This window comes from Triticum urartu, chromosome 7A, assembly GCF_056163025.1.
Source record: "Triticum urartu cultivar PI428250 chromosome 7A, HENAU_Tu73, whole genome shotgun sequence".
NCBI lineage: Eukaryota > Viridiplantae > Streptophyta > Magnoliopsida > Poales > Poaceae > Triticum > Triticum urartu.
Window position 1 is genome coordinate 493,217,473 of NC_141879.1, and position 26,893 is coordinate 493,244,365.

Here is a 26,893-nt window from a genome sequence, read left to right on the forward strand (position 1 = left end):
GGAATGGTCCAAACATTAGTGACTAACTGAGTTTTCCTGTTCTACAGGCGAATAAAAGCGGACGTGGGAACTCGGATCGGGGAAATCATGAGCATCAACACGTATGTTCTAGATCCAAGTGGTAGTATCAGGGACGTGAAGCTACATAAAAAATTGTCATTCTAGAGATAACTTATGTTTGTCGGTTACTGGACCTTAGTCATCTAGAGTGCGGCACTCAACCTCTTCGTCTAGCAGTACAACACTGCTCTCCCACAACCCCGTTTTCACGATTTAGACTGCACCCTTCCTTCGTGGGTCAAGATCTCCCTTCTAGGAGAAGATTCCAATGGATCACACGAATTCTACCTTCTAGAAAAAGCTTCAGGGAGATACAATATCTCTGTGGACTATGGGAAGAACTACTTTGCCTCGATAATTTAAAATGGTGCCCCGGGCTCATCTGCATCCGATGGACAATAAATCAAAAAATTGTAGAAAATTCTTTTTTTTTGTCATCGAAGATGCTCAAGTGTGTGATCTCCGTGCAAAATTTCAGTGTGTTTGGATATTCGAGGAGTTCATGGTAAAAAAGACAAAATCAACTCCAAACAGTGTTTTTTTCAAATGTTTTTTTAATGTTTCTCAAACACCCAAAATTTGTCTTTTGTGCCACAAGCTCCTTGAATGTCCAGACTTCACCAAATTTTGCAGACATCACACACATGAGCATCTTGCACGCAAAAAATATTCAGATTTTTTTATTTCTTTACTGTCGTTCATCAGCGGGAGCATCCAAGCTCAGGAGCCAAAACACCACGTTCTGCTTCGCCCCTTCTATTTTTCCTTTGGATTTGGGATCAACTGTCAACCTTTGAATTATTAAAAATTGAAAGAGTGTTGTTGACAATCAAGATGTTCGCTGCCAATATGTGCTTCACTAAATGGGCTACACTAGTTATCTTTGTGTTTCTTCTTGGTGTTCTTCGTGCTCTTCCTTGTTCCCCCTTCAATTCGTGAAGATCAGACCACCCCTACAATCTGCCCCGGATCATTCGGTGGCGAGTAATGTTGCAACGCACACCTGCTAATGCAATTTATTTGCATTGGAAGAAACGGAGCATGAACGAAGTGGTACTCAGCAGCATCATGCGCTCTTCAGTTCATATACAACAAGCTTACATTACACTAATAGCTCAAATTAACTGAACTCGGACGTAACCAAACATTTCTAATGATTACAACTCCAGTATTCCGAATCATACACAATTGCTATTTCAGTGATGACACTTCTCATCCAGCAAGGCAGCTATTTGGCCTGGCTCACGGGGAAGTAGACACCTTCAGCTGCAAGCCAGACATTGTCGGGTCGCTTGTCGCCAACACCGCATACCTGCGAAGGCAGAGACAAGAAGCTCTTGAACTGTTGGAGGAGAATACCTAGAGAATCTGAGAATTCAACCTAACATCCGAGAATATTCTCATGGACAGATGGACTCACCTCTTGCTGTCCGCCTGCAATGCGGGTATACTTTCTGTCATGGCTGTGCAGATAGCCACCAGTGTCAACATGGCGCAACCGAATTCGTTGGTTTTGACGCCATGTTTTCCCACCGCCCTCAATCTCGAGCCTGGCATTGGAAAGAGATCAGCTAGATCAAGGACTGGGCCTGACAGCTGTTCACAGAAATATAATGTGCATTGTGCAACACTTACATCCAATAGTCTCCTGTATCTGACTCACCCTCACCACCAAAGCAACTAACCTGAGATTAGACGAATTCATGAATACATATTGAACATCATGACGTTCTAAGAAAGTGAACTAATATAATTGAAGGCAACACCATAAGTTCTCTGTATAAAACACTGTTCATTTGGTGAAGGGTGCAAGCAAAAAATGCCACAAAATTGATTTTTTTTTTAATAATTTATACCTTATGATTATATGTATCGAATAGGCCACAAAACTTTTGAGTGTGTAAAATAGGTTACCACTCTATTAACTTGCACATATAGGCACTGACCGAAATGAGTGGGTACAGCACTACCGCGCACATTGGTGATCCAAGTGCAAATAAGAAGGATGGTAACCTATTCAACACACTCAAATAAATAGTCACCCAGAGTAATTTACTCTTGAAATTAAGTAGTTTACTTCACTTATATTATATACTTTTTTTGACAATTCAAAACCAAAAGAAGTATCTGCCTAATTATACAAAGACTGGTTAATTTAATCCACTCCGTTAAATGATGACATACACCATATGTGGCCGTTGACCCCACCAACTAACATAATAGGCCACTGAATCAGCAGATACATCCATTTTGTCACTTCAATGAGAATTACTCCACCAAACTGGACACGTAAGAACTAAAATTGCAGCTAAAACTGTTTCTACAATTAAAAGTAATAAAAGTTTTCTAATGGTACAAGGACCATATCATGCATGACCTGAAATTAGAAGAAAGTCACAAGAGTTACTGACCTCCAGATTCCCCGTAATGGGAGAAGCATGCAGATGGCTGTGCAACCACTTTCTAGTCCTCATATGTTGAAGCCTGACGATTGTTCCAGGTGTTATAGCATGACCTTGTTTTGCTGAAGTATCCGGTTGAGGTCTCACAATCTGCATTCTCAAATATAATATAAAATAAGTTATCAAGAAAAGGCTTGAGTTCGACTCAGAACATGTACCACGAGTTATCAATTAAAATGGTAACAAACTACTAAAATATGTTCCACCATGAAATAGTACAAGAAAGAAACAAGAACTCTTATGTGGGGGCGCATATGGTGGGTGGGGTACATAAGTTGTGCTATTCTTAGAATGTCATTTTATTTTCATTTTGCTTGCTGTTTTAATAAAACTAGCAGGGTGACCCGCGCATTTGCGCGGCTAGATGTTTATGCGCGGCTAGATGTTTATGTTATTGTGTTAGTAGTCCATTTCTCAACCATTTAAAGCTTCGGAGAAAGATTGTATCCTAATTTTACCATGCGAACACTATATTTGTTATATGTTATTCAGATTGCTACGCCTACATTTCTATTATAAAGTAAATCAAAAATGAATGTTTGGATTCTACCTACATAATGTTCGTATGTAGTTGTATTTTATTATTTGTGCAATGTCTCACCTAAATATATTTTCATCCGTACTCACGTTTTAGTTTCCACTATAGTTTGGTCAGATAAAGCGGTAATTATTGGTACTCGCGTCCCCGTCCGGGCCAAGCCCCCCGCCGCTGCACCGTCGCAGCCCGTCGCTGGAGGAGGTCGCGGGGCTCTGCTTCCGCTGCCTCGACCATCGCCACCGGGTCCGAGACTGCACCAATGACATCCGCTGTCGTCGATGCCTCGAGTCTGGCCACGACTCTCGCTCCTGCGAGAACAGGCGCCGCGACGCCGCCGGACGTGCCCGCACCACCAACGACCACGTCGGCCCCTCTAACGTGGATGCTGCCACGCGCCAGACCACCCCCCCCCCCCCCCCCCCGCCGCGCCGGGTCGCGCCTCCGCCGCCGCCCCAGCCGGTGGTGGCCGCCCTGGTCAGGGCGCCTCCCCCTCGTGCGCCGGAGCCCGAGCCCATGCGGGTAATCATGTCCCACTCCGTCGAGATGGAGGAGGCGGAGGACGTCCTCAGCCGCGCCATGGTCGCCTCCATCACCGGCAACCGACCACGTGTGTCTGGCGCTGAGGTCTCCGCTGTGCTCATCAACACGTTTGAGCTGGTCGACGGCGACTTCACCGTGCATGAGCACCACCCCGAGGACTTCTTAATCCTCTTCAGCTCCCACACCACCAAGCGCCGCCTCGACGGAGAGCACTTCATCAACTCGCCGCGATTCTCGCTCTCCCTCAGGCCATGGAGCAAACTAGCCCACGCCGGCTCCGGCGACTTTGAGTACTGCGTCGAGCTGGAGCTCCGCGGCATTCCGGCGCAGGCTTGGCACCTATCCACCGCCGAGCACGTCCTGGGCACGAGCTGCTGGATAGAGCGCCTTCACCCCAAGATGCGCTCCAGGGCCAATCTTGCGATGTTCAAGCTGGCCGCGCGCACACACCACCCCGACAGCATCCGCCGCGTCGCCGTTCTGGAGATCGTCGAGCAGATCCCTGCACGCCTGAGTTCCGACAAGCCCACCATCAAGACCCTCACTTACCCCATTGCCATTGCTGTGGCCCGCGTCGAGCCAGCTAGTGCTCCAGTTCTCCGCGGCCAGCATGGAACGGGATAGGGTGGGGATGGTGCGCACGACGGTGCCCACGACAACCACAACCGCGCACCAGGACCCGGCCAAGGTAGAGCGCGCCGCCAGGGCCGCAAGCGTCGGCATACGGATGCTCCGCCGCCCGGCCGCGCTGATGGCATGGCGATGGACGACGCGCTATGGCGGGCACAAGACCGGCCCGGACGTGTGGACGGACTCGCCGTGTCGCATGCTTGGCCTGCTCCCGCCGGCGAGGGCGCGCCGCCGTCCGTACTGGGCCAGGATCTTTGCATGGCATCGTGGCCTGGCCAGCAAGGGACCCACCCCCTCGTCGATGTGCCAAAAAAGGAAGAGGCAGAGGATCACAAAGGGGCGCTTTGCAGGCGGGCCCTGTGGATAAGACTGTCGGGGACGCAATTGTCCCTGCGACCACGACGACTGCGCCAGTTGGTAGCGCCACTTCGGCTGCTACGGCCCCGATTATGGGCATGGTGGCGGGCCAGGCCCCAGTTGGCGACCTCCCGTTGGCTGCGAACTCACCAGAACCAGCGCGGGATTCGAACCCGGCTAGGAACGGCGCGCCCGAGGACGATCGCATGGGGGCCACGTCTGGCTCGCCCGATCCCATGCATTGTCAGGATCTGGACGCCGTCAGCGTGGTTCCTGATACGCCGCCAGCGTCGGTGGGCCATTCTGCGGCTCGGTCGGGCCAAAGCTACAACCCCCCCCCACCCCGCCAGCGACTGGGGAGATGTGCCCTGGTGACGGTGACCGCCTACACATCGGACCCCACGCGGAGACGAGCGCGCTGTCCCTGACAGACTCGCAACCGCCCAATCCCGCGCCCCCGACGCCCGAGCCACGGCCGGCCACGCCCCAAGCCCAACCCACCATGCAGGAGGCCGCCGTGGGCCTCGTTGCACCCATGCTGACGGGAGCCCAGCATGGCTCCCCACGTCCGACACCGGGGAGGTTTGCGTCGCCGCCAATCACGCTGCGCCGATCTCGCGCACGCCCCTGCACGCCGAGACTTGGACTCTAGGCGAGTTTCTCGCAGCCTCAACGAAGCACATTACCGCGGCTTTGCCAACCCCAGGGAAAAAACCGCGCCGCCCGCTGAACTTCACGCCCAGACGTGGTCGATCGGCCACCACCGCCGTCTCGTCGGCCACGCTACCCACTGCTGCCCGCCGCGCGCAAGTTCAGGTCCTCCGCACGCTCGGGATTGTCAGGACCAACCAGAGGATCACCGCTGCCGAGATGAAGGCGTACGACGACATGTTTGCGGCGCCCATCCCGCTCTCGGTGCTCACGGCCATCGCTGCCCTAGTAGACCGAGAGCTACCCGCTGACTTCTCTACCGCGGCTGCTGCGACGGCCACCGCTCGGATGGCTGGCTCGCCATAGGGCTATTGCGATGTCCGTCCTCGTCGATCATGTGCACCCATGGATCACGACATCAAGATAGCTACATGGAATGTGCGTGGCCTTAACGCGCGTGCCCGGTGCTATGCCGTTAGATCGCTGCTTAACACCACCGGAGCCTCTATTGTATGCCTACAAGAAACTAAAATGGCCTTGATGTGCTCGTCCGTTGTCCTCAATGCCCTCGGTTCAGAGTTTGACGACTACACGTACCTCCCGGCGAACGACACAAGGGGAGGCATCCTGCTCGCGTGGAAGAGCAGGGTCGTGTCGATCACTGACCCCCTGTTCACCACAAACGCCGTCACGGCAAGAGTGGTCGCGGCCAATGGCACGCCATGGTGGATGACCGTCGTTTACGGCCCCCAAGAGGACGCGGAAAAGATCGCCTTTCTGCAGGAGATACGCGATATACGCGCGGACTGCCCTGGGCCATGGATGCTTTCCGGTGACTTCAACTTGATCCTACGCGATGAAGACAAGAATAACGGCAACCTGAATCGCCGCATGATGGGAAGATTCCGCCGCCTCGTCAACGACCTCACGCTCAAGGAGGTATACCTCAATGGAAGAAGATTCACGTGGTCCAACGAGCAAGCTCCGCCCACCCTGGTGCACCTGGACCGCGTGTTTTGCACCGTGGACTAGGAGGACGCGCATGGTGACTGCCACTTGAGATGCCTCGCCTCCGTCGTGTCCGACCATTGCCCGCTCCTCCTTGACTGCGCACCCACGCATGTAGCGCATCAGAGGTTCCACTTTGAGGATTTCTGGCTGCGGCTTGACAGATTCCACGACACGGTTGCCGCGGCTTGGGGATCGGTGCATGACCCGGACCCTTTCCGGCGTCTCATGCTGCGCCTTCAGAGCACGCCCCGCACACTGACGAGTTGGAGCGCCAAGTCCAAGGGTTGCATTCGTGACAAGATGGCCATCTCCCGCGAGCTCATATCGCGCTTTGACAAAGCCCAGGAAGACCGCACGCTCTCTCCCCCGGAAGATTGGCTGCGGAAACAGCTCAAGATCTCATACTTGGGGCTGGCTTCTCTCGAGCGCACGATCGCGAGGCAACGGGCGTGGATCACCACGCTCAAGGACGGCGATGCTAACACAGCCTTCTTCCACCGGCAATGTTCATTCCGCCGACAGAAGAATCACATATTCCGCCTTGTGGTCGATGGACAAGTGATCACTGATCAGGAGGGAATGGCCCAAGCGGCCTTCACGTACTTTGACGAGCTCCTTGGCTCCTTCGCCGCCCGCAACCACACGCTGGATCTATCGCAGATCATCGAGCCCCACGACCTGACTAACCTCGAGGCACCATTCATCCCGGAGGAGATTTGGGACGCCGTCAAGCGCCTCCCGGCTCGCGAAGCGCCGGGGCCGAACGGATTTACCGCAGAATTCTTGCGGGCCTGCTGGAGCATCATCAAGCAAGACTTCTTCGACGTCTTCCAGCAGCTCTTTGAGCTGCGCGGTCGTGGATTCAGCAAGCTCAACCAGGCCCTCTTGACACTACTCCCAAAGCGGGCAGACGCGTGCCAACTACGCGACTACCGGCCAATATGCCTCATTCACCTTGTGGCGAAGATCTTCGCGAAGGTGCTATCGCTCCGCCTAGCGCCCAGATTGGGAAACATGGTCAGCCGCAACCAGAACGCTTTCATTCTGGGACGGAGCCTGCACGACAACTTTGTCCTCGTCAAGCAGTCGATGAAGCTGCTGCACCAACTTGGGGTTCCGAAAGTGATGCTCAAGCTAGACCTAACGCGCGCCTTCGACTCCCTATCATGGCCCTTCGTCTTCGAGGCTCTTGGCCACTACGGATTAGGACCTCGCTTCAGGGAGTGGCTCGCGATCTTGCTATCATCTTCGAGCACTCGGATCATGATCAATGGTGAGCCAGGACCGCCAGTTTGGCATCGCTGCGGGCTGCGCCAGGGAGACCCCGTATCTCCGCAGCTCTTCGTGCTCGCCGTGGACATCCTTGGGCGCCTAATCAGCCGCGCCCACGACGCCGGCATATTGCAGCGGCTGCACCCCCGACGAGACATTCCGGCCATATCCCTGTACGCCGACGACGTGATGCTATTCTGCCACGCCATGCAAGGCGACGTGGAGGCCGTCCGCGCGATCCTGGCCATATTCAGTGAAGCTAGCGGCCTCCGAGTGAACTATGCCAAAAGCTCCGCCACTACCTTCAATGGCGACCCCGAGGCAGATGCAACAATTGATCAAGTGGGATGCGCGAAAGCGGAGCTGCCCATTACTTATCTTGGCATCCCTCTCACGCTACGCCGCCCCTCAGCTGCCCAACTACGACCCCTCATCGACTCGGTGGCTGCTCGGCTCCCCACATGGAAAGCATGGCTCATGAACAAAACCGGGCGGCTGGCTTTGGTCAAATCGGTGCTCGCCGCGATCCCGATACATCAACTGCTCGCGTTCGCGCCGCCCAAGAAGACCTTGAGACAGCTCGAAAAGATCCAGCGCGGCTTTTTATGGGTTGGGCGCGCTGCTGCTAATGGCGGACACTGCCACGTCAACTGGCGACGTGTGTGCCGCCCGCTCGAGTACGGCGGACTCGGGGTCCAGGACCTGGAGCGTGCTGGCCTAGCGTTGCGCCTGTGCTGGATGTGGTTCTCCCACACGGACGACGACCGCGCATGGCGAGGCCTCGACCTCCAGTTTTCTCGCGAGGAGCGCACATTTCTTCGCATCAACGACCATGGAGCTTGGCGATGGACAGACGGCACTGTTTTGGGATGACCGATGGCTCAACGATCAGTCCGTGCGTGAACTCGCACCCGCACTCTACCAATGCATTCCCAAACGGCGACGCAAGTCAAGAACGATGGCCGCAGGCCTAGCGGGCAATGCTTGGGCTCGTGACATTCAAGGAGTGATAGGGATCCATGAGATTGGCCAATATCTCAGATTGTGGCAGGCCGTGCAGCACATCAGCCTATCAAACCGGCCTGACTGAATGCTCTGGAGATGGACGGCTAGCGGCACCTATACGGCACGGTCATGCTACGCCGCAACCTTCCATGGATCCATGAAATGCCCCTCCTGGAAGCTTACCTGGAAGAGCTAGGCACCGCGCCGTGTCCATTTCTTTCACTGGTTGGCTAGCCAGGACCGGTGTTGGACGACGGATAGACTCGCCCGTCGCGGCCTACAGTACCATCCACGATGCCTCCTTTGTGATCAGGCCCCAGAGTCAATGTGGCACCTGCTCCTAGAATGCCCGTTTACGCGGCAGGTCTGGCACGACTTGCTGGCTTGGGCGAGGATACCTTCTCAACCGCCAAGCAATGAGCCCACCCTCACGGACTGGTGGCAACGAATGAAAGGGCAGACCCCACATGCGCTACGGAAAGGCCTGCAATCTATCGTCATGCTCGTCCCTTGGATGATTTGGAAACAACGCAACGAGTGCGTCTTCGAGAATGCGCGCCCCTCGGTTACCGCACTCGTAGATAGGGTTAAGGCCGAAGCCAAATGTTGGGCACAAGCTGGCGCTTTGGGTCTCAGGGTAGTCCTCCCCACTAACTGGGATGTCCACTGATAGGTTGCCAATCCATGTAACCACCACCTCCTAGGAGGATTGTATCTTCTCATCTTTTCAATGAAATGAAACGCAAAGAGTCCTTTGCGTTTTCTCAAAGAAAAAAAATTATTGGCATATACAAACTTAAGGTCTGTAAAAATTGTCTATCACTCACTCTCGACATAGTTTGTTCGTTATGTTTATAAAAGGAAAAAATATTGCCTATCTGAATCGACTTTTTACACTTCACATGGAACTCTGGGGAACACATGTATTTAAATTTATATGAACACTGTTAAAACACACAATTTATAAGTAGATGCATTTTGATGCCACACAAAAGATGAATTTGTAACATGATGCAGCACACGCAAGAATGTGGAAATTTTGAGATTAGGGGATGTTTAATTAGAGAGATAATGCATAGAGAATAAAAGGGGATGCTTGGAATTTTAGAAGGTTTTCCCATTAGATGAGAGCTCATGGTTTCTTTTGTTTCTTTGAGAAGTTGTAGAAAAATATTATCCTGTACAATTCCTATGAAGCAAGCGTCCTTATTTTTCGTCCAACCAGCATCTACTGCTCCAAATTATATCTGGAATGATTATCTGTTATTCTTCCAAATGAACCACTTTTTTATCGCTTCCAAAAAATGTAACAATATATTTTCAGAAACTGGTATATTTTATTGTGGTAGCCATTTAGATTTAATTAGTTAATACACTATAATCTGAATTGACAAAATAATTTTCTAGAACTTATAGCTCAAACAAAGATATAGTGTTGTGCACTGCTATATTTAGTCATGATTCATATTGCTTTGAGAAGTAACTAATGTGAATATGATTAAATTACCGTGAGAAACAATTTAGGCATACGTAAGGTATTCTTGGTACATAAGCTTGGTTTTCTCTATCCAACCAGCCACTTCTATAACACTCCGAGCCATTCTAATGATAGATGTTGCGTCAAAGTGTCAAGGTTTCGATCAGGGCCTGGAGTCATGGGCCAGGTCCAATAGGGTGGCTGGGCAAGCGATATTTCTCTTATCTTTTTATTATAGATTTATTTTTTGTTAACATTTTTTAATCTGCTCTTCTGCTTTTCTTCTAAGGTTTGTTATATTGTGGTGGCCTAGTTTTTACATTAATCAGTCAACACCACTATACCTGGCAACAAAAACACTGGCCCTGGCCGCACCACCCTCTGATCCGGCCCTGGCCGGATCCAAAAGTGGCTAGAGTCCCTATCTTGTATCCCGAGTAATCATATTAGGTTGATTCCAGATTTGGATGTTGCAGAGTCCACTTTGTACATGCTTCAGTTGGCTTGACAGCTAAGTTATCCCTACTACATAAAGGGCTTCACCCTCGATCAACAACCCTATCAGAATTCTCAAGTATTACTTTCTAGCAGGCCAATGGTAATTAGAGTATGTTCCAACAACATGCATCAATTTACTCTTAGCAAATATTATGCTCAAACTTCATATGCCAAATTCCAATACATTACTAAAATGTGCACTGAACAAGCTTCATATGCCTTGAAAATGGCCAATAATCTCCTAGGCAGTACCAGTTCTAGTGTAGAAGTATGTGGCCATACAAATGAAAGAAGTAAGGTGAAATGTGCTACAAGATAAAAAAATTCACAAGTTAGCTTCAGAGGTAAGTGTACATTAACCACCCCACCCACACCCTCACCCATGGAACTATGTCCAGAGTAAAATCCCGAGTCAGCATCATCCAATTTTGAAAAGTTGAAATCCAACAAATTCCATAAAATATTAAAAAAACAAGGGAATGATTTTGTACAAAATGAAAACATTGTGTGAAAAATAATAGGAATGAGGAACAGATAAAAAAATAAAGGAAAAAGGAAAAGTTCAGAAAAGGTGGGGAAATCATAATATGGAAAATCTACAAGATCACTAAAATATATAAAAATATAGTCATATAAGGCTAGTTACATACGTAAACAAAAAAAAACTAGTTCCATTGTACTAATATTCCCTTCTATATTATCAGATTTATATTTTTGGATCAATTTCCCCCTTTATCTGAAGTTCTCGTATTCCTTTGTTTACTGATTTGTTAAAATTCTTACTCTAATTTTGCAGATTGGCAGAAGGGTGTTTGTTATGACCAGCATATTAGGGGCTTAGCCCAGTGGGTTATGGCCCAAGTATCTTAATCATTATTAGGGGCTTAGCCCAATTATCTATCGTATTAGGATCGTTTGCTTAGGAGTCAAGTAAACCTCTCTGTATAAGAAGAAGAGATGTATCAATCTAATCAAGCAAGAAGCAATCAATATTTGCTCGGCTTCCCTTAGGGAGCCGGGAGACCTAAACCCTAGCTGCCTCTTGCGTCCGCCGCCATTGCACCAGCCGCAAGGACGGCACCCAACCGCCGGCCGCCGCATAATCTCCTCCGACCTCCTCCCCCCTTCCCTTACAGGCTACGCCCTAGACCGGCTAGAACCCTAGTTTCTACCAATTTGGTATCCTGAGACTGTGGTCCGATCATGTCTTCGTCAACACCATCGCCGCCGCTGCCCGTCTCCGCCTTCGCGGCGATGACCACCGCGCCAATGACGTCCGCCCCGATGACCACCGCCGGGGCCTCCACACTATCGGGCCCGGTCACCACCGCGGGCTCCTCACCGCCCCCGGCACCCATCATGTCCGCGCCGCTGACAACCTCCGTCTTCACGCCGGAGGAGATGACTAGCACCCTGCGGGACCTCGTGACGGCCGTCCAGGGCATCTCCCTGTACTTGGTCGGGCCGCACACCACCCCGCCGGCTGCGGCCCCCGCCTACAGCCACCCAGCGACGCCCCTGCTGCCGGTCCAGGCGGGCTACACCGGCGGGCCCCCGCCGCTGCTGCACCTGCCCTGGTACTCGGTACCCGCACCGATCGCCGGGGCCCATCCGTCGCTCCAGCCGCCGCCCGCCCGCCGCCCGCCCCAGCGCCATCCTGACCGCAGTGGCCCGCGCCGGTTCTCGCGGCGCCACCCACGCCTCCCGCGCCCGCCCCAGCGCCGCACTGGCCCGCGTCGGCCCCAGCCGCGCCGCCCGCGCCGGTCCAGCTCCCACCGCCGCCGCCCAGCTCCGGACTGGGCCAGTCCACACCGGGAGGACTTCCGATCCAGCAGATCCGGTTTCCGCCATCACCGTCCCCGATCCCGGCCTGGCTAACCGGGACGTCGCCACCGCCAGTTTACACAGAGGCCGGGGACCCACCGGTACCCACGCTGCAGTCTGGGGCCTCGTCCGGCTTCGCGAGGGCCTACGACGGCCTCCCCACCGTTGACCGGGCGCCGTCAACATCACTGCTCCGCACCGCCGAGCGGGTCGGCCATGGCACGCCGGCCCAGACGCCGCCACGGTTCGCCAAGATCGATTTCGCCACTTATGACGGCACGGAGGACCCGCTTAACTGGCTTAACCAGTGTGAGCAGTTTTTCTGTGGCCAGCGCACGCTCGCGTCGGAGCGCACTTGGCTGGCATCCTACCACCTCCGCGGTGCAGCCCAGACCTGGTACTATGCCCTTGAGCAGGACGAGGGCAGCATGCCCCCTTGGGAGCGCTTCCGCGAGCTCTGCCTCCTTCGCTTTGGGCCTCCGGTTCGCGGGAGCCGCCTGGCAGAGCTCGGCCGCCTTCCCTCCACCTCCAAAGTGCAGGACTTCGCCGACCGTTTCCAGGCCCTGGCATGCCATGCGTCGGGCATGACGCCGCACCAGCGGGCCGACCTCTTTGTCGGTGGACTTCCGGATCACATCCGCGTGGACGTGGAGCTTCGGGGACCCCAGGATCTTCGCGGTGGCCATCCAACAGGAATCACCGTCCCGGACCGCTGGGTCGCTACCCTGGCCAGATCCCGCTCAGGGTCGACCTGCTCAGGCTTCCGCGGCACCCCTCGTCGCGACCGCGGCGCGCCCGTTCCGCCGGCTCACCTCGGTCGAGCTACTCGAGCGTCGCCGCCAAGGGTTGTGCTTCAACTGTGACGAGCCCTACACGCCCGGCCACGCCTGCCCGCGACTCTTCTACCTGGAGGTTGCAGACTACATTCCGGAGGACGCCGTCGCCGCCGACCTTGCCGCCCCAGCTGTCGCGAAGGTGTTTGGCGCTGGTTGATCACCTCAAGGAATTCAGCAAGCGCTTCCCCACCTTACAGCTCGAGGACGAGCTGTTTGTGGAGGCGGGGAGAAGTGTTATGACCAGCATATTAGGGGCTTAGCCCAGTGGGTTATGGCCCAAGTATCTTAATCATTATTAGGGGCTTAGCCCAATTATCTTATCGTATTAGGATCGTTTGCTTAGGAGTCAAGTAAACCTCTCTATACAAGGAGAGGAGATGTATCAATCTAATCAAGCAAGAAGCAATCAATATTTGCTCGGCTTCCCTTAAGGAGCCGGGAGACCTAAACCCTAGCTACCTCTTGTGTCCGCCGCCATTGCACCAGCCGCAAGGACGGCGCCCAGCCGCCGGCCGCCGCAGAATCTCCTCCGACCTCCGACCTCCTTCCCTTACAGGCTATGCCCTAGACCGGCTAGAACCCTAGTTTCTACCAATTTGGTATCCAGAGACTTGGGTCCGATCATGTCTTCGTCAACACCATCGCCGCCGCTGCCCGTCTCCGCCTTCGCAGCGATGACCACCGCGCCGATGACGTCCGCCCCGATGACCACCGCCGAGGCCTCCACGCTATCGGGCCCAGTCACCACCGCGGGCTCCTCACCGCCGCCGGCACCCATCACGTCTGCACCGCCGACAACCTCCGTCTTCACGCCGGAGGAGATGACCAACACCCTGCGGGACCTCGTGACGACCGTCCAGGGCATCTCCCTGTACTTGGCCGGGCCGCACACCACCCCGCCGGCTGCGGCCCCCGCCTACAGCCACCCAGCGACGCCCCTGCTGCCGTTCTAGGCAGGCTACACCGGCGGGCCCCCGCCGCTGCTGCACCTGCCCTGGTACTCGGTACCCGCGCCGATCGCCAGGGCCCATCCATCGCTCCAGCCACCGCCCGCCCGCCGCCCGCCCCAGCGCCGTCCTGGCCGCAGTGGCCCGCGCCGGTTCTCGCGGCGCCACCCACGCCTCCCGTGCCCGCCCCAGCGCCGCAGTGGCCGCACTAGCCAGCGTCGGCCCCAGCCGCGCCAACCGCGCCGCCCGCGCCGGTCCAACTCCCACCGCCGCCGCCCAGCTCCGGACTGGGCCAGTCCACACCAGGAGGACTTCCGATCCAGGAGATCCGATTTCCGCCGTCACCGTCCCCGATCCCGGCCCGGCTAACCGGGACGTCGCCACCGCCAGTTTACACAGAGGCCGGGGACCCACCGGTACCCACGCTGCAGTCTGGGGCCTCGTCCGGCTCCGCGAGGGCCTACGACGGCCTCCCCACCGTTGACCGGGCGTCGTCAACATCACTGCTCCGCACCGCCGAGCGGGTCGGCCATGGCGCGCCGGCCCAGACGCCGCCATGGTTCGCCAAGATCGATTTCGCCACTTATGACGGCACGGAGGACCCGCTTGACTGGCTCAACCAGTGTGAGCAGTTTTTCCGTGGCCAGCGCACGCTCGCGTCGGAGCGCACTTGGCTGGCATCCTACCACCTCCGCGGTGCAGCCCAGACCTGGTACTATGCCCTCGAGCAGGACGAGGGCAGCATGCCCCCTTGGGAGCGCTTTCGCGAGCTCTACCTCCTTCGCTTTGGGCCTCCAATTCGCGGGAGCCGCCTGGCAGAGCTCAGCCGCCTTCCCTTTACCTCCAAAGTGCAGGACTTCGCCGACCGTTTCCAGGCCCTGGCATGCCATGCGTCGGGCGTGACGCCGCACCAGCGGGCCGACCTCTTTGTCGGTGGACTTCCGGATCACATCCGCGTGGACGTGGAGCTTCGGGGACCCCAGGATCTCTAGTCGGCCATGTACTACGCCCGCGCGTTCGAACGTCGCGCGGTGGCCATCCAGCAGGAATCACCGTCCCGGACCGCTGGGTCGCTACCCTGGCCAGATCCTGCTCAGGGTCGGCCTGCTCAGGCTTCCACCGCACCCCTCATCGCGACCGCGGCGCGCCCGTTCCGCCAGCTCACCTCGGTCGAGCTACTCGAGCGTCGCCGCCAAGGGCTGTGCTTCAACTATGACGAGCCCTACACGCTCAACCACGCCTGCCCGCGACTCTTCTACCTGGAGGTTGCAGACTACATTCCGGAGGACGCCGTCGCCGCCGACCTTGCCGCCCCAGCTGTCGCGAAGGTGTTTGACGCTGGTTGATCACCTCGAGGAGTTCAACAAGCGCTTTCCCACCTTACAGCTCGAGGACGAGCTGTTTGTGGAGGCGGGGAGAAGTGTTATGACCAGCATATTAGGGGCTTAGCCCAATTATCTTATCGTATTAGGATCGTTTGCTTAGGAGTCAAGTAAACCTCTCTATATAAGGAGAGGAGATGTATCAATCTAATCAAGCAAGAAGCAATCAATATTTGCTCGGCTTCCCTTAGGGAGTCAGGAGACCTAAACCCTAGCTGCCTCTTGCGTCCGCCGCCGTTACACCAACCGCAAGGACGGCGCCCAGCCGCCGCGCAATCTCCTCCTCCCTCCTTCCCTTACAGGCTACGCCCTAGACCGGGTAGAACCCTAGTTTCTACCAGTGTTCCAGGATGCGAGCAGGGCTTAGAGTTGCTCGGTAATCAGCTTGAGCTGCTGAATGATGGTCGTCTGCTTGTCGTCGCCGTGTGCCATGGTAGAGTGGTGGTTAGCTCATGGATCAATACGTTATGGGCTAGTTTTCGATGGAGTTCATGTGGAGAGCAAAGAAGGTTGTACATCACAGGTCTCGACCTGATGGGGTAACGTGATAACTTGTGCTCACCTTCGTGCGTTAGGAGAGGCAGAAGCTGAGTCTGCTTTGGGGAAGGCATTTGTACACATGGGCTGCCTCTTATATTAGGCTAGAGCCGAACTAACCTAGGAAACAATAGTTGACTAAGATAGTTTGTATCCTACAGGGGTATTGCATACTTATTTTAAACTATTGTTTCCTAACCTTCGGTAAGGACTCTAGACCAACTCTCACCTGGACGCTATTTACTGCCTAGGCTTCTGGTTTACTGCTGCTGATCCTAATGCACTACCTGCTACATCTGGAATAGAACTGCTGCTGCCATCAATTTTCTTGCGGCACCTCTGGTATGTGTGGGCCCCAAAAGGAGTCCACAACAACTTATCTCTTAGCTTTACCTCCAACACAAGTTTGCTCATGCAAGGATGCAATTCTTGAACATGACCAACCTGCCATAGCCTTAATATAGATTTATGCAGTGACTGGCTGGAAAATGAAACTGAAACAACTTAAAAGTAATGTTGTGTTTCAAAATGTTCGCATTATGTTTGGGGTAGGGCTGCGCTGATCATTTTTCTTCCATTTCGTTAATGTTAATCTTTCTTACTAGTTACGACGAGTACCCTAAGCTGGTTTGTTTAGCCTACACAGCTACGCACTCTTAGCCCAAAGCATATACTGCCTCCATTCACTTCTAACTACGGAAGCTTAAGGGAACTTTTGGCACTTTTGAACAAGTGAATGCAATATATTATTGAATACTTAGATTGTCCGTTTGTAAACAATCTCAGAGCCTTCTTCACAAAAATATTTAAACAATAGTGTACTTTGTGCAGATATGCTCTCAGCTAGACAAAAGAGAAGGTCCATGTCAGTTGGTCACGTACCGCATTTGAGGTATGGAGTACGAACATGCTTTATTTTAGTTCATTTTATAAATGTTCATGGGTTATATCTACACTTTATTACATAATCCGTAATCAAACTGTCAACTTCAAAAGGAATTTTAAAATTATTTACTTAGGGCCCGTTTGGAACTCCTCCAGCTCCGCTCCGCCAATTCCGTGCACGGAGCAGAGTCGAACGCTGCAGCTGCAAAAGCAGCTCCACGAAACTATGTTGGGCCGCAGTGCAAATCGGAGAAGTTGGGGAAGCCTGGAAGTTGCAGCGGGATCCTAAAAAACACGGAGTTGGCCTAAATTACAACCCACTGCCACCGGTAAGTGGAAAAATGGCATGTTCTTTAGAGTCGGGAAAATTTCGCATATCTGCCACCAAACAGGTGATGCCGGTCACCAAAGAAGCTGGCATCAATGATGTGAAGCAAGAACTGAGGATTTGATGAGGCAGTGTGAGTTTTAAACAGGCAATTAATAAGCTTAGCTCTACGCGAGAAACCATGTCAAAGATAGACTGTTCACATGCATGCAAGTAAGTGCTGGACAGATTCTATGAGCGATACATGTAAATCAGCAATAACTAACAGTCGCAGAAAGAATGGAGTTACAAAATGAATGAATGTGCAAAAAAGGACAGAAAGCAGGGGTGGAGCTACTTGGAGCTAGGGTCAAATTTTATTTTAGTAGTGATTAGGTGCTGTTCCAACGGTTAGGCACGAAGGAAGGCGAAAGGGACATCTATAAGATGGCCAAGATCCGAGAGAGGAAGACGAGGGATATTGGCCAAGTCAAATGCATCAAGGACAGAGCAGGCCAACTCTTGGTGAAGGACGAGGAGATTAAGCATAGATGGCGGGAGTACTTCGACAAGCTGTTCAATGGGGAGAATGAGAGTTCTACCATTGAACCGGATGACTCCTTTGATGAGACCAGCATGTGTTTTGTGCGGCGAATCCAGGAGTCTGAGGTCAAGGAGGGTTTAGAACGGATGAAACGAGGCAAGGCGATGGGCCCTGATTGTATCCCCATTGAGATGTGGAAAGGCCTCGGGGACATAGTGATAGTATGGCTAACCAAGCTTTTCAGCCTCATTTTTCGGGCAAACAAGATGCCAGAAGAATGGAGACGGAGTGTATTAGTACCAACCTTCAAGAACAAGGGGGGTGTTCAGAGTTGTACTAATTACCGTGGAATTAAGCTGATGAGCCATACAATGAAGCTATGGGAGAGAGTCCTTGAGCACCGCTTAAGAAGAATGACAAGCGTGACCAAAAATCAGTTTGGTTTCATGCCTGGGAGGTCGACCATGGAAGCCATTTTCTTGGTACGACAACTTATGGAGAGATACAGGGAGCAAAAGAAGGACTTGCATATGGTGTTCATTGACTTGGAGAAGGCCTATGATAAGATACCACGGAATGTCATGTGGTGGGACTTGGAGAAACACAAAGTCCCAGCAAAGTACATTACCCTCATCAAGGACATGTACGATAATGTTGTGACAAGTGTTCGAACAAGTGATGTCGACACTGATGACTTCCCGATTAAGATAGGACTGCATCAGGGGTCAGCTTTGAGCCCTTATATTTTTGCCTTGGTGATGGATGAGGTCACAAGGGATATACAAGGAGATATTCCATGGTGTATGCTCTTTGCAGATGATGTGGCGCTAGTTGACGATAGTCGGACGGGGGCAAATAGGAAGTTATGGAGAGAAATCTTGGAATTGAAAGGGTTTAGGCTTAGTAGAACTAAAACCGAGTACATGATGTGCGGTTTCAGTATTACTAGGTGTGAGGAGGAGGTTAGCCTTGATGGTCAGGTGGTACCTCAGAAGGACACCTTTCGATATTTGGGGTCAATGCTGCAGGAGGATGGGGGTATTGATGAAGATGTGAACCATCGAATCAAAGCCGGATGGATGAAGTGGCGCCAAGCTTCTTGCATTCTCTGTGACAAGAGAGTGCCACAAAAGCTAAAAGGCAAGTTCTACAGTACGACTGTTCGACCCGCAATGTTGTATGGCGCTGAGTGTTGGCCGACTAAAAGGCGACATGTTCAACAGTTAGGTGTGGCGAAGATGTGTATGTTGAGATGGATGTGTGGCCACACGAGGAAGGATCAAGTTCGGAATGATGATATACGAGATGGAGTTGGGGTAGCACCAATTGAAGAGAAGCTTGTCCAACATCGTCTGAGATGGTTTGGGCATATTCAATGCAGGCCCTCGGAAGCTCCAGTGCATAGCGGACGGCTAAAGCATGCAGAGAATGTCAAGGGAGGTCGGGGTAGACCGAATTTGACATGGGAGGAGTCCGTTAAGAGAGACCTGAAGGATTAGAGTATCACCAAAGAACTAGCTATTGACAGGGGTGCGTGAAAGCCTGCTATCCATGTGCCAGAGCCATGAGTTGGTCGCGAGATCTTATGGATTTCGCCTCTAGCCTACCCCAACTTGTTTGGGACTATAGGTGTTGTTGTTTGCCTGAGCACCAGGTTAAACTGACAACGGTGCATCAGGTCGGAGAGACGAACACGCAGAAGCCTTGTTTTGGGCATGGCATTATGGGCTGCAGCCTTTTGGTAGGGTTTGCTGTGGCTGGGCATCAAACCGTCAACCAAGAGATGGAAGTGCAGGAGCTGGAGAGCAACAAATCGATCTTTCGTCCCCTTGATCGATCAAGCATGCCGTCACACAAACAGGCGACTGGTCAATGGACCACAACGGACGGCCGATGTTGTGCCCCTTCCTCCAGCTGCCCAGCTCAAGGTATCATATGTAGATGTCCTAAATCTCAATTCTCGGGTTATGAAGTGCAAATCGTCCTTCCTGACTATCTCAGTTCTTTATTTTTAATTCTCAAAGATTTCAGTTTATTAATCTATGTCAAATGTGCATAGGCCTGGCACACGGCAGAGCCTATGCCAGCCCCACAAGACAGGGAGAAGACGGCCGACACTGCGCTGATCTATCAACACCGCGACCAAGCAGCTCTAGCGCGGTACCTTTTATTTTCCATTGTTAGTATTTGGTAATAATTGTTCATTCTCAGTTCTTGCCATTATTTGTCTAAGGTATTGCCAATAGATTAAACCTAATTCAGATAATAGGAGTTTTGGCAAAATGTGGGGCATTGGCTATGGGTTTTACTCCTAATTAGGGTATTACTTCGTTCAGCTGAGTGATTTTCCAAGTATTAATTTGGAAACGCATAACATCATTTCCAAGTAAATTAATAAAGCATTTTGATTTGTATTTTTTTTGTATGTATACATCCTCTGCTATTATGTCAGATAATCCATGCTAGGAATTATAAAACACATTTATCTAGCACACTTTTGCGTAAAAAATTAAAACCATGTTAAAGCGGTGCATCAGGGTGAATTTTCCAGCTCCACCCCTGACAGAAAGGACAAGTAACTGAGCAAACCAGATTGAAACACTCGCATGCTAAATAGCCTAGAATGATCTTTCCATTCCAGGTTAACAGCATCGTGTTGGAAGTCGGGAAAAAATGTAAATCGATTAATAAACACATAATTTTCTACGGCCTCGCGCCTTAGTTCAATTCAGTTTTGTTTGGTGCAGCGCTAGAGAGATACATACCCAGTAGCTGTTAGCGTCATCCACATTGGGGAAGCTGGTGACCGATTGCTGGCCGCTACCAGATCCATACGGCACGTCGTGGGAATGCAGCCGAAACTTGGTCCTCTCATGCATCAACTTGATCACTGATCCGTAGGAAATCTAACAAGGAATTGGAGAAACAATCGCGTCACTGATCCGATCCATAGTGGTCCCAGTTCCAAACACAGAACGCTAATCAGCTTAACGCCCTAACCCGGCCATCCCAAATCGCAACCTTACCAGGAGGGAGGCGGAAATGAATTACCCACCTCGACAGCGGTGTCCGGGTCGGCGGCATAGGACTGCGACGGCGACGCCTCGGGGAGGTCGAGGCCGAGGTAGAGCACAAGCGCGAGCGCGAACGACGCGGCGGCCATCGCGAGCAGCAGAGCCAGGAACCAGGTTCTCTGCCAGAACGGCACCGCCTCCTCCTCCTCCTCCCGCTCGCCGCGGCGCCTTATCCGCTCGCGCGCGAGGGCGCCGGCGAGGCTGGTGGTCGCTGCCTCCGACGGCTTCGCCTCGGCGGAGGCGGGCTTGCGGCGGGAGAGGACCGGCGCCTGGGGTGTGGACGGCGCCACCGCGGCGGTGTCGACGGGGCAGCGAAGGGAAGCTTCTAGAAGGTTCGCGCGTACGCCACTGCTTCGCCGCGGTGAACTCAGGTCGCAAGGAGCAGGCGAATTGCGCGCCGTTTGTATTTGTGATGAGTGCTTGTTTTTCGTTTACTTTTCTGCTTGGAGGACCAGAGAGGGAGCTCCGGTAGTCCGGTTTCTCGCCGCCACGTCATGGCAGGGGGTACCCGGCGAATGGGAGGCGTCAGCGTGGCAGTTATGGTGATATGGCGAAACGCCATTGGTTCAATAATCTGCTCCTCGTGGCAACGGCTTTTGTGGAGGAGGCAGGGGTTTGAGTCGACTCTGCTGGTCTGCTCTGCCGGTCAACATACGGTCTGCTTTTGGTGGATCGGAGGGCTATCGTCCCGTTTCGCTCTTCTTTATTTCGCCTTTTTTTCATGTTTATATTAGAGCATGTACAATGAAAACATATGAATACATATGTCTCATGACAAAAAGTAATTTGAGTCATCTATATTAATTTTTTCTCTCCAAAGCAACTTCAATGGGGCGACCCATTTCGTCCGCACATGTTCGTTTGGATCCGCGCGGACAAAAATGACGGCCCAACGCAAAGACCCATTTTTTTTGCGTCCGCTTTGTGTCTATGCGGATCCATTTTCATCCCAAATTTGAGACTGAAATGGGTCCGAAGCGGACACAAAGCGGGCGCTTTTGGTGGCTTCTTCGTCCGGCTGCGTCCGCTGCACATGCATGCTGGCCCATCTGTCATCCAACAAAAGAGTCCACTCATCCATCTCATCCCTTTCTCTCTCATCCTTTCCTCTTTGTCGCCGCCCACGACGGCGCGGGCACAGAGCACGTCGCAGTTTCGATGCAGTTGGGTTGTAACACCCACGATGCGGCTATATCTCCCACGTGTCGGAGCACGACTTAGAGGCATAACCGCATATTAGGTGTGACGCCCTCGATTCAATCATACACACAAATGTGTACGATCAAGATCAAGGACTCACGGGGAGATATCACAACACAATTCTAGACACAAATCAAAATAATACAAGCTTTATATTACAAGCCAGGGGCCTCGAGGGCTCGAATACATAAGCTCGAATACACAAGAGTCAGCGGAAGCAACAATATTTGAGTACATACATAAGTTAGACAAGATTGCCTTAAGAAGGCTAGCACAAAAGCAACAACGAACGAAAAGGCAAGGCCTCCTCCTGGGAGCCTCCTAACTACTCCTAGTCGTCTGCGGTCTTTACGTAGTAGTAAGCATCCTCCGGGTAGTAGTAGTCACCACTGGCGTCGTCTAGCTCCTGGGATCCGTCATCTGGTCGCAACAATCGGGTATGGGGAAAAAGGAGTAGCAAAGCAACCGTGAGTACTCATCCAAAGTACTCGCAAGACTTATATCAGATCTAAACTAAGTATGCATCTGTGTCAAAGGAATGGGTCGTATCTGTGGACTAAACTGCAGAATGCCAGAAGGGAAGGGGAAAGCCTAGCCTATCGAAGACTAGCATCTTCTGGAAACCACCATCTTGCAGCAACAAGAGGGAGTAGAGTAGCATAATGTAAAGTAGTAGTAATGTTATCAACCTCGGCCAGAGATCCTTTCTCGACTCCCTGCGAGAAAGCAATCCCAGAGCCATACTATCCAGTTATCATTTCATATCCAAGTCTCATATCCATTTCTCATCTCAAGTATCCAGTTCTAGTTGTATCGATCGGGATACAACTCCAAGTGTCCGTTACCGTAGGACAGGCTGTTGATAGATGTTTTCTTCCCTGCAGGGGTGCACCAACTTACCCACTACGCTCGATTAACTCCGGCCGGACACACTTTCCTGGGTCATGCCCGGCCTCGGCCAAACAATACGCCACAACCCGACCTAGGCTTAATAGAGAGGCCAGCACGCCGGACTAAACCTATGCCCCCAGGGGTCATGGGCCATCGCCCCGGGAACTCCTGCACGTTGCGTGGGCGGCCGGTGAGCAGACCTAGCTACCTCCTTCAACACGGCAGGTGCTTACGCAGTCCAATCCGGCGCACGCCGCTCAGTCGTTGACGTCTATTAAGCTTCGGCTGATGCATACGATGCAGAACGCCCATACTATGCCCACGTGATGGTTAGTGCTATCAGGCCAGAGGCCCCTCAGATCAAATATCCAAATCATAGTGGATTAGGAACGCGCGGTAACAAGCAGAGACTCACGAAAGATGTGACCCCGTTGCCCCGTCTCGAGTACTTGCGGCAAGGGCTAAGAATGCCCGGCCACGCCACGTAAGTATCTCGCGGGCACCTTCCAGGTCAACCCGACTCCACATCACTCGCTATTAAGCTCGCGCGGGTACCCCTCAGGGTCGACCCGTCTTTAGTAACATGGCGCAGTGTAAAGTCATAGTAACCATAGTAACTATGTGTCTAACACCAAGGGGAAAACCCGAGGAATCACCCCCGGTGAATTCCACTCGATGTTGTCATCAAGGTGAACGTAAGAGGATCCACCCTCGAGGTTCTCGTTTGATGGGACGACAGAGCCGTAACGGAAGTGGTTAAGGAGGAAATCACCCTCGATGACCTCGACCGTAAAGCTACACTACGGAGATCTCATCAGGAGTGATGTAAGAGGTTCCACCCTCGGCACTCGATGGTAACTCTGCAGAGTCGTACAACTAGGGGGGTGATGTGTGGTGCCGGGGCCTGGATGTCGATCACGTTGATCGAGTCATCGAACATAAAGCGGGGCAACTGGGACAAGGTGGGGTCACTGATGGATCACTAACCATCCTATACTAAGCAGTTTAGGATAAGCAGGTAAGGTATGAAAGCAGGTAACAACAACAGGCTATGCATCAGAGTAGGATCATACAGAAAGCAGTAGCAGTTCTAATGCAAGCATGAGAGGAAAAGAAATGGGTGATATCGGAATGCTCAAGGGGGCTTGCTTGCCTGGTTGCTCAGACAAGGAGGGGTCGTCGGTGACGTAGTCGATCACAGCGGCATCATCAGTCTCGGGGTCTACCGGAGAGAAGAGGGGGAAGAAACAGTAAATACAGAGCAAACAATGCATCACAAGGCACAACATGATGACGGGCAGAGCTAGGGCTGCCCTAACGTAGTACTACACGTTGCAGACGGAGGGGATAAACATCCGAGGATGAATTCCCGGCGTTAGGCGGATTCCGGACAAATGAAAGAGAGGGAACGGTTCCATGTTCAGCATGCTAGGGGCATGTGACAGATGAACGGACCGCGTATTTGGATTCGTTGGATTTTTCTGAGCAACTTTCATGTAGAAAACATTTTCATCCGAGCTACGGTTTAATTTCTACGAATTTCTAAAGATTTAAACAATAACTTGGAATTATTTTAATTACAGAAAAAGATATATGACGTCAACATGATGTCACAATGACATCAACAGGTCAACAGACGGCTGACCAGGTCAAACCTGACCTGTGGGTCCAGTGGGACCTACATGTCAGCCTCTGTTATTTTAACAGTGGATTAAAACTAAACTAGCAGAGATAATTAGAGGAGTGGGCCCCGGGCGTCAGTGAGTGTTTTAGGTTAACTAATCCTTTTTATTTATAAAATGCTATTAGACTAATATAACAGAGGGGGGGGGCCACATGTCAGCGCGAGGGATGAACAGTGCCTCGCATTGACTTTGGTCAACGCGGTCAAAAGGGCGCAAGTGCCCACTCGTCAGCGATCGTGGATGGGTCCCACGCGGCGCCAGCTCAGCGGGACCGGCGACTCGTCGGCAGCGACGCCAGAATGCGGCGGAGGCCTCGGGACTCGTCGGAAAACGCGCTCTGGCCACCGTTTTGCGCGCGCGAGGTGGCGTTCGAAAGAGGGGAGCGAGGCGCGTCGCGTGGCGCTAACGGTTGGCCTCGGGAAGACCTAAAACGACGACGGCACGCGGCGAGGCGGACGCCGGAGTTCGGCCATCTCCGCCAACGGCGACAGAGGGCACGGGGAGGGGATCTAGCGGCACGAGCGGCCGCGGTGAGGGGACCTGAGCACGTTCGAGTGCTCGGACGGGCAGGTCAACGACCACAACGTCGGCGGCGAGCCTCGCGGCGGAGCTGCGTTCGGGCGGCGACGGGAACGGCGGCTATGGCTACTAGGAGAGGCCGAGGAGAGGGGAGATCGAAGTGGCTGCTCACTGCGGGTGTAGGGAAGCGGACAAGGGAGCCAGAGGGAGCTCGACGGCGACGTACGGCGGCGGTGATCCCGGGCGAATGGAGGTTGAAGACGACGGCGTGACGGCGCTCTAGGGGCGACGAGCTCGAGTCCATGGTCGGAGAAGATGTAGCTGGGCACGGCAGCACTCGGGGACTCGTCGGAGAGGGACAGGGACAGCGGTGGCCGCGGTCAGCACGGCGTCGCGGCCATGGACGCGCTCGGAAGCGGTGGATCTGAAGGGAGAGAGGAGAGGAAGAGCGGGCGGAGTGGGCGAGGGAAAGTGGGAGTGGCGGCAGGTGAGGGGGAGGACTCGAGGCGTCGAGGGGGCGCTCTTATCCCCTCCCTCGTCGTCGACGGCGAGGCGGTCCGGCGGGGCTCGCCCCTGTTGCGACCCCGGTCGGGGGAACAGGGGGAGAAGGCGACCCGAGGAGGGGCTGGGCCGGACTAGCTGGAGTGGGCCGAGGCTCGGGCCAGGCACTGTGCACTTGGCCCAGTGCACAGTGGCCTGTGCTCTTTCTCTTTTTTACTTTTGCTTTTTTTCTTTTTACAGAAAGGGGTTTAGTAATATTTTGAGCTTCCATAAGATTTTGCAAAAATGTGAAACTTGGTCACATAATTAGTTTGCAATATCCAGCACTGCCACAAAAAGTTTGGGCATTTTGGGAGTTCAATTGAATTTACACAATAAAGAAAAGGGCATTTTAAAGGCTATTTTTGCTCTGTTAAAGTGCATTAGGACCATTTAGAGTTGATGATGATGTTGTGTTCCTTAACAAATAATTGTTATGGAATTTTTGACAAATGATGAACAATTTTTCCAGCAACTTTTGAGCAACTTCAAACTTCACTTGAATTTGAATTGACTGGAATTTCCAAATGGGTATTGAACAAAGGTGATTAAGAACTGTTTGGAAAATGATTAGTTTAATCATAGAGGGTTACTGTAGCCTGACACTGGGGGTGTTACAGTAGGCATGTCGCAAGAGGGGTAATATTTACACATCTCATGTACTGAATAAAAAAGGGATAAAGAGTTGGCTTACAATCGCCACTTCACACAATACATAAATATAGCATTACATCATCCAGATACAATCAAGGTCCGACTACGGAACCAAATAAAGAAAGACAACCCCTAATGCAAAAGACCCCCGATCGCCCCAACTGGGCTCCACTACTGATCGTTCGGAAAAGGCACATAGTAACGTCCCAAATCCTCATCGAACTCCCACTTGAGTTCGATCGCGTCCCCTGCACTGGCATCGTCGGCACATGCATCTGGTTTTGGAAGTAATTTGTGAGTCATGGGGACTCAGCAATCTCACACCCTCGCGATCAAGACTATTTAAGCTTAAGGCAGGAAAAGGGGGTAGTAAGGTGGAGCTGCAGCAAGCACTAGCATATATGGTGGCTAACTTACGCAAATGAGAGCGAGAAGAGAAGCAAAGCACGATCGATAAACTAACATGATCAAGAAGTGATCCTGTAACTACTTGCGTTCAAGCATAACACGAGACCGTGTTCTCTTCCCAGACTCCGCCGAAAAGAGTCCATCACGGCTACACACGCC

At 52.6% G+C, this 26,893-nt stretch overlaps 1 protein-coding gene and 1 pseudogene across 1 annotated transcript; one reads left to right on the plus strand and one right to left on the minus strand.

Annotated features, from left to right (window-relative positions):
* Positions 1-1,102: 1,102 nt before the first annotated feature.
* LOC125523995 (stromal cell-derived factor 2-like protein) lies at positions 1,103-21,265 on the minus strand. The gene is made up of 6 exons (XM_087535865.1): positions 20,819-21,265; positions 20,529-20,669; positions 2,472-2,612; positions 1,696-1,745; positions 1,481-1,610; positions 1,103-1,372 (listed from the first exon to the last, which is right to left on the minus strand). The coding sequence occupies exons 1-6, from the start codon at positions 20,924-20,926 to the stop codon at positions 1,289-1,291; spliced, it is 654 nt and encodes a 217-aa protein (XP_087391991.1). The 5' UTR covers positions 20,927-21,265; the 3' UTR covers positions 1,103-1,288.
* On the plus strand, positions 11,705-15,773 carry LOC147960104 (uncharacterized; annotated as a pseudogene).
* Positions 21,266-26,893: the final 5,628 nt, after the last annotated feature.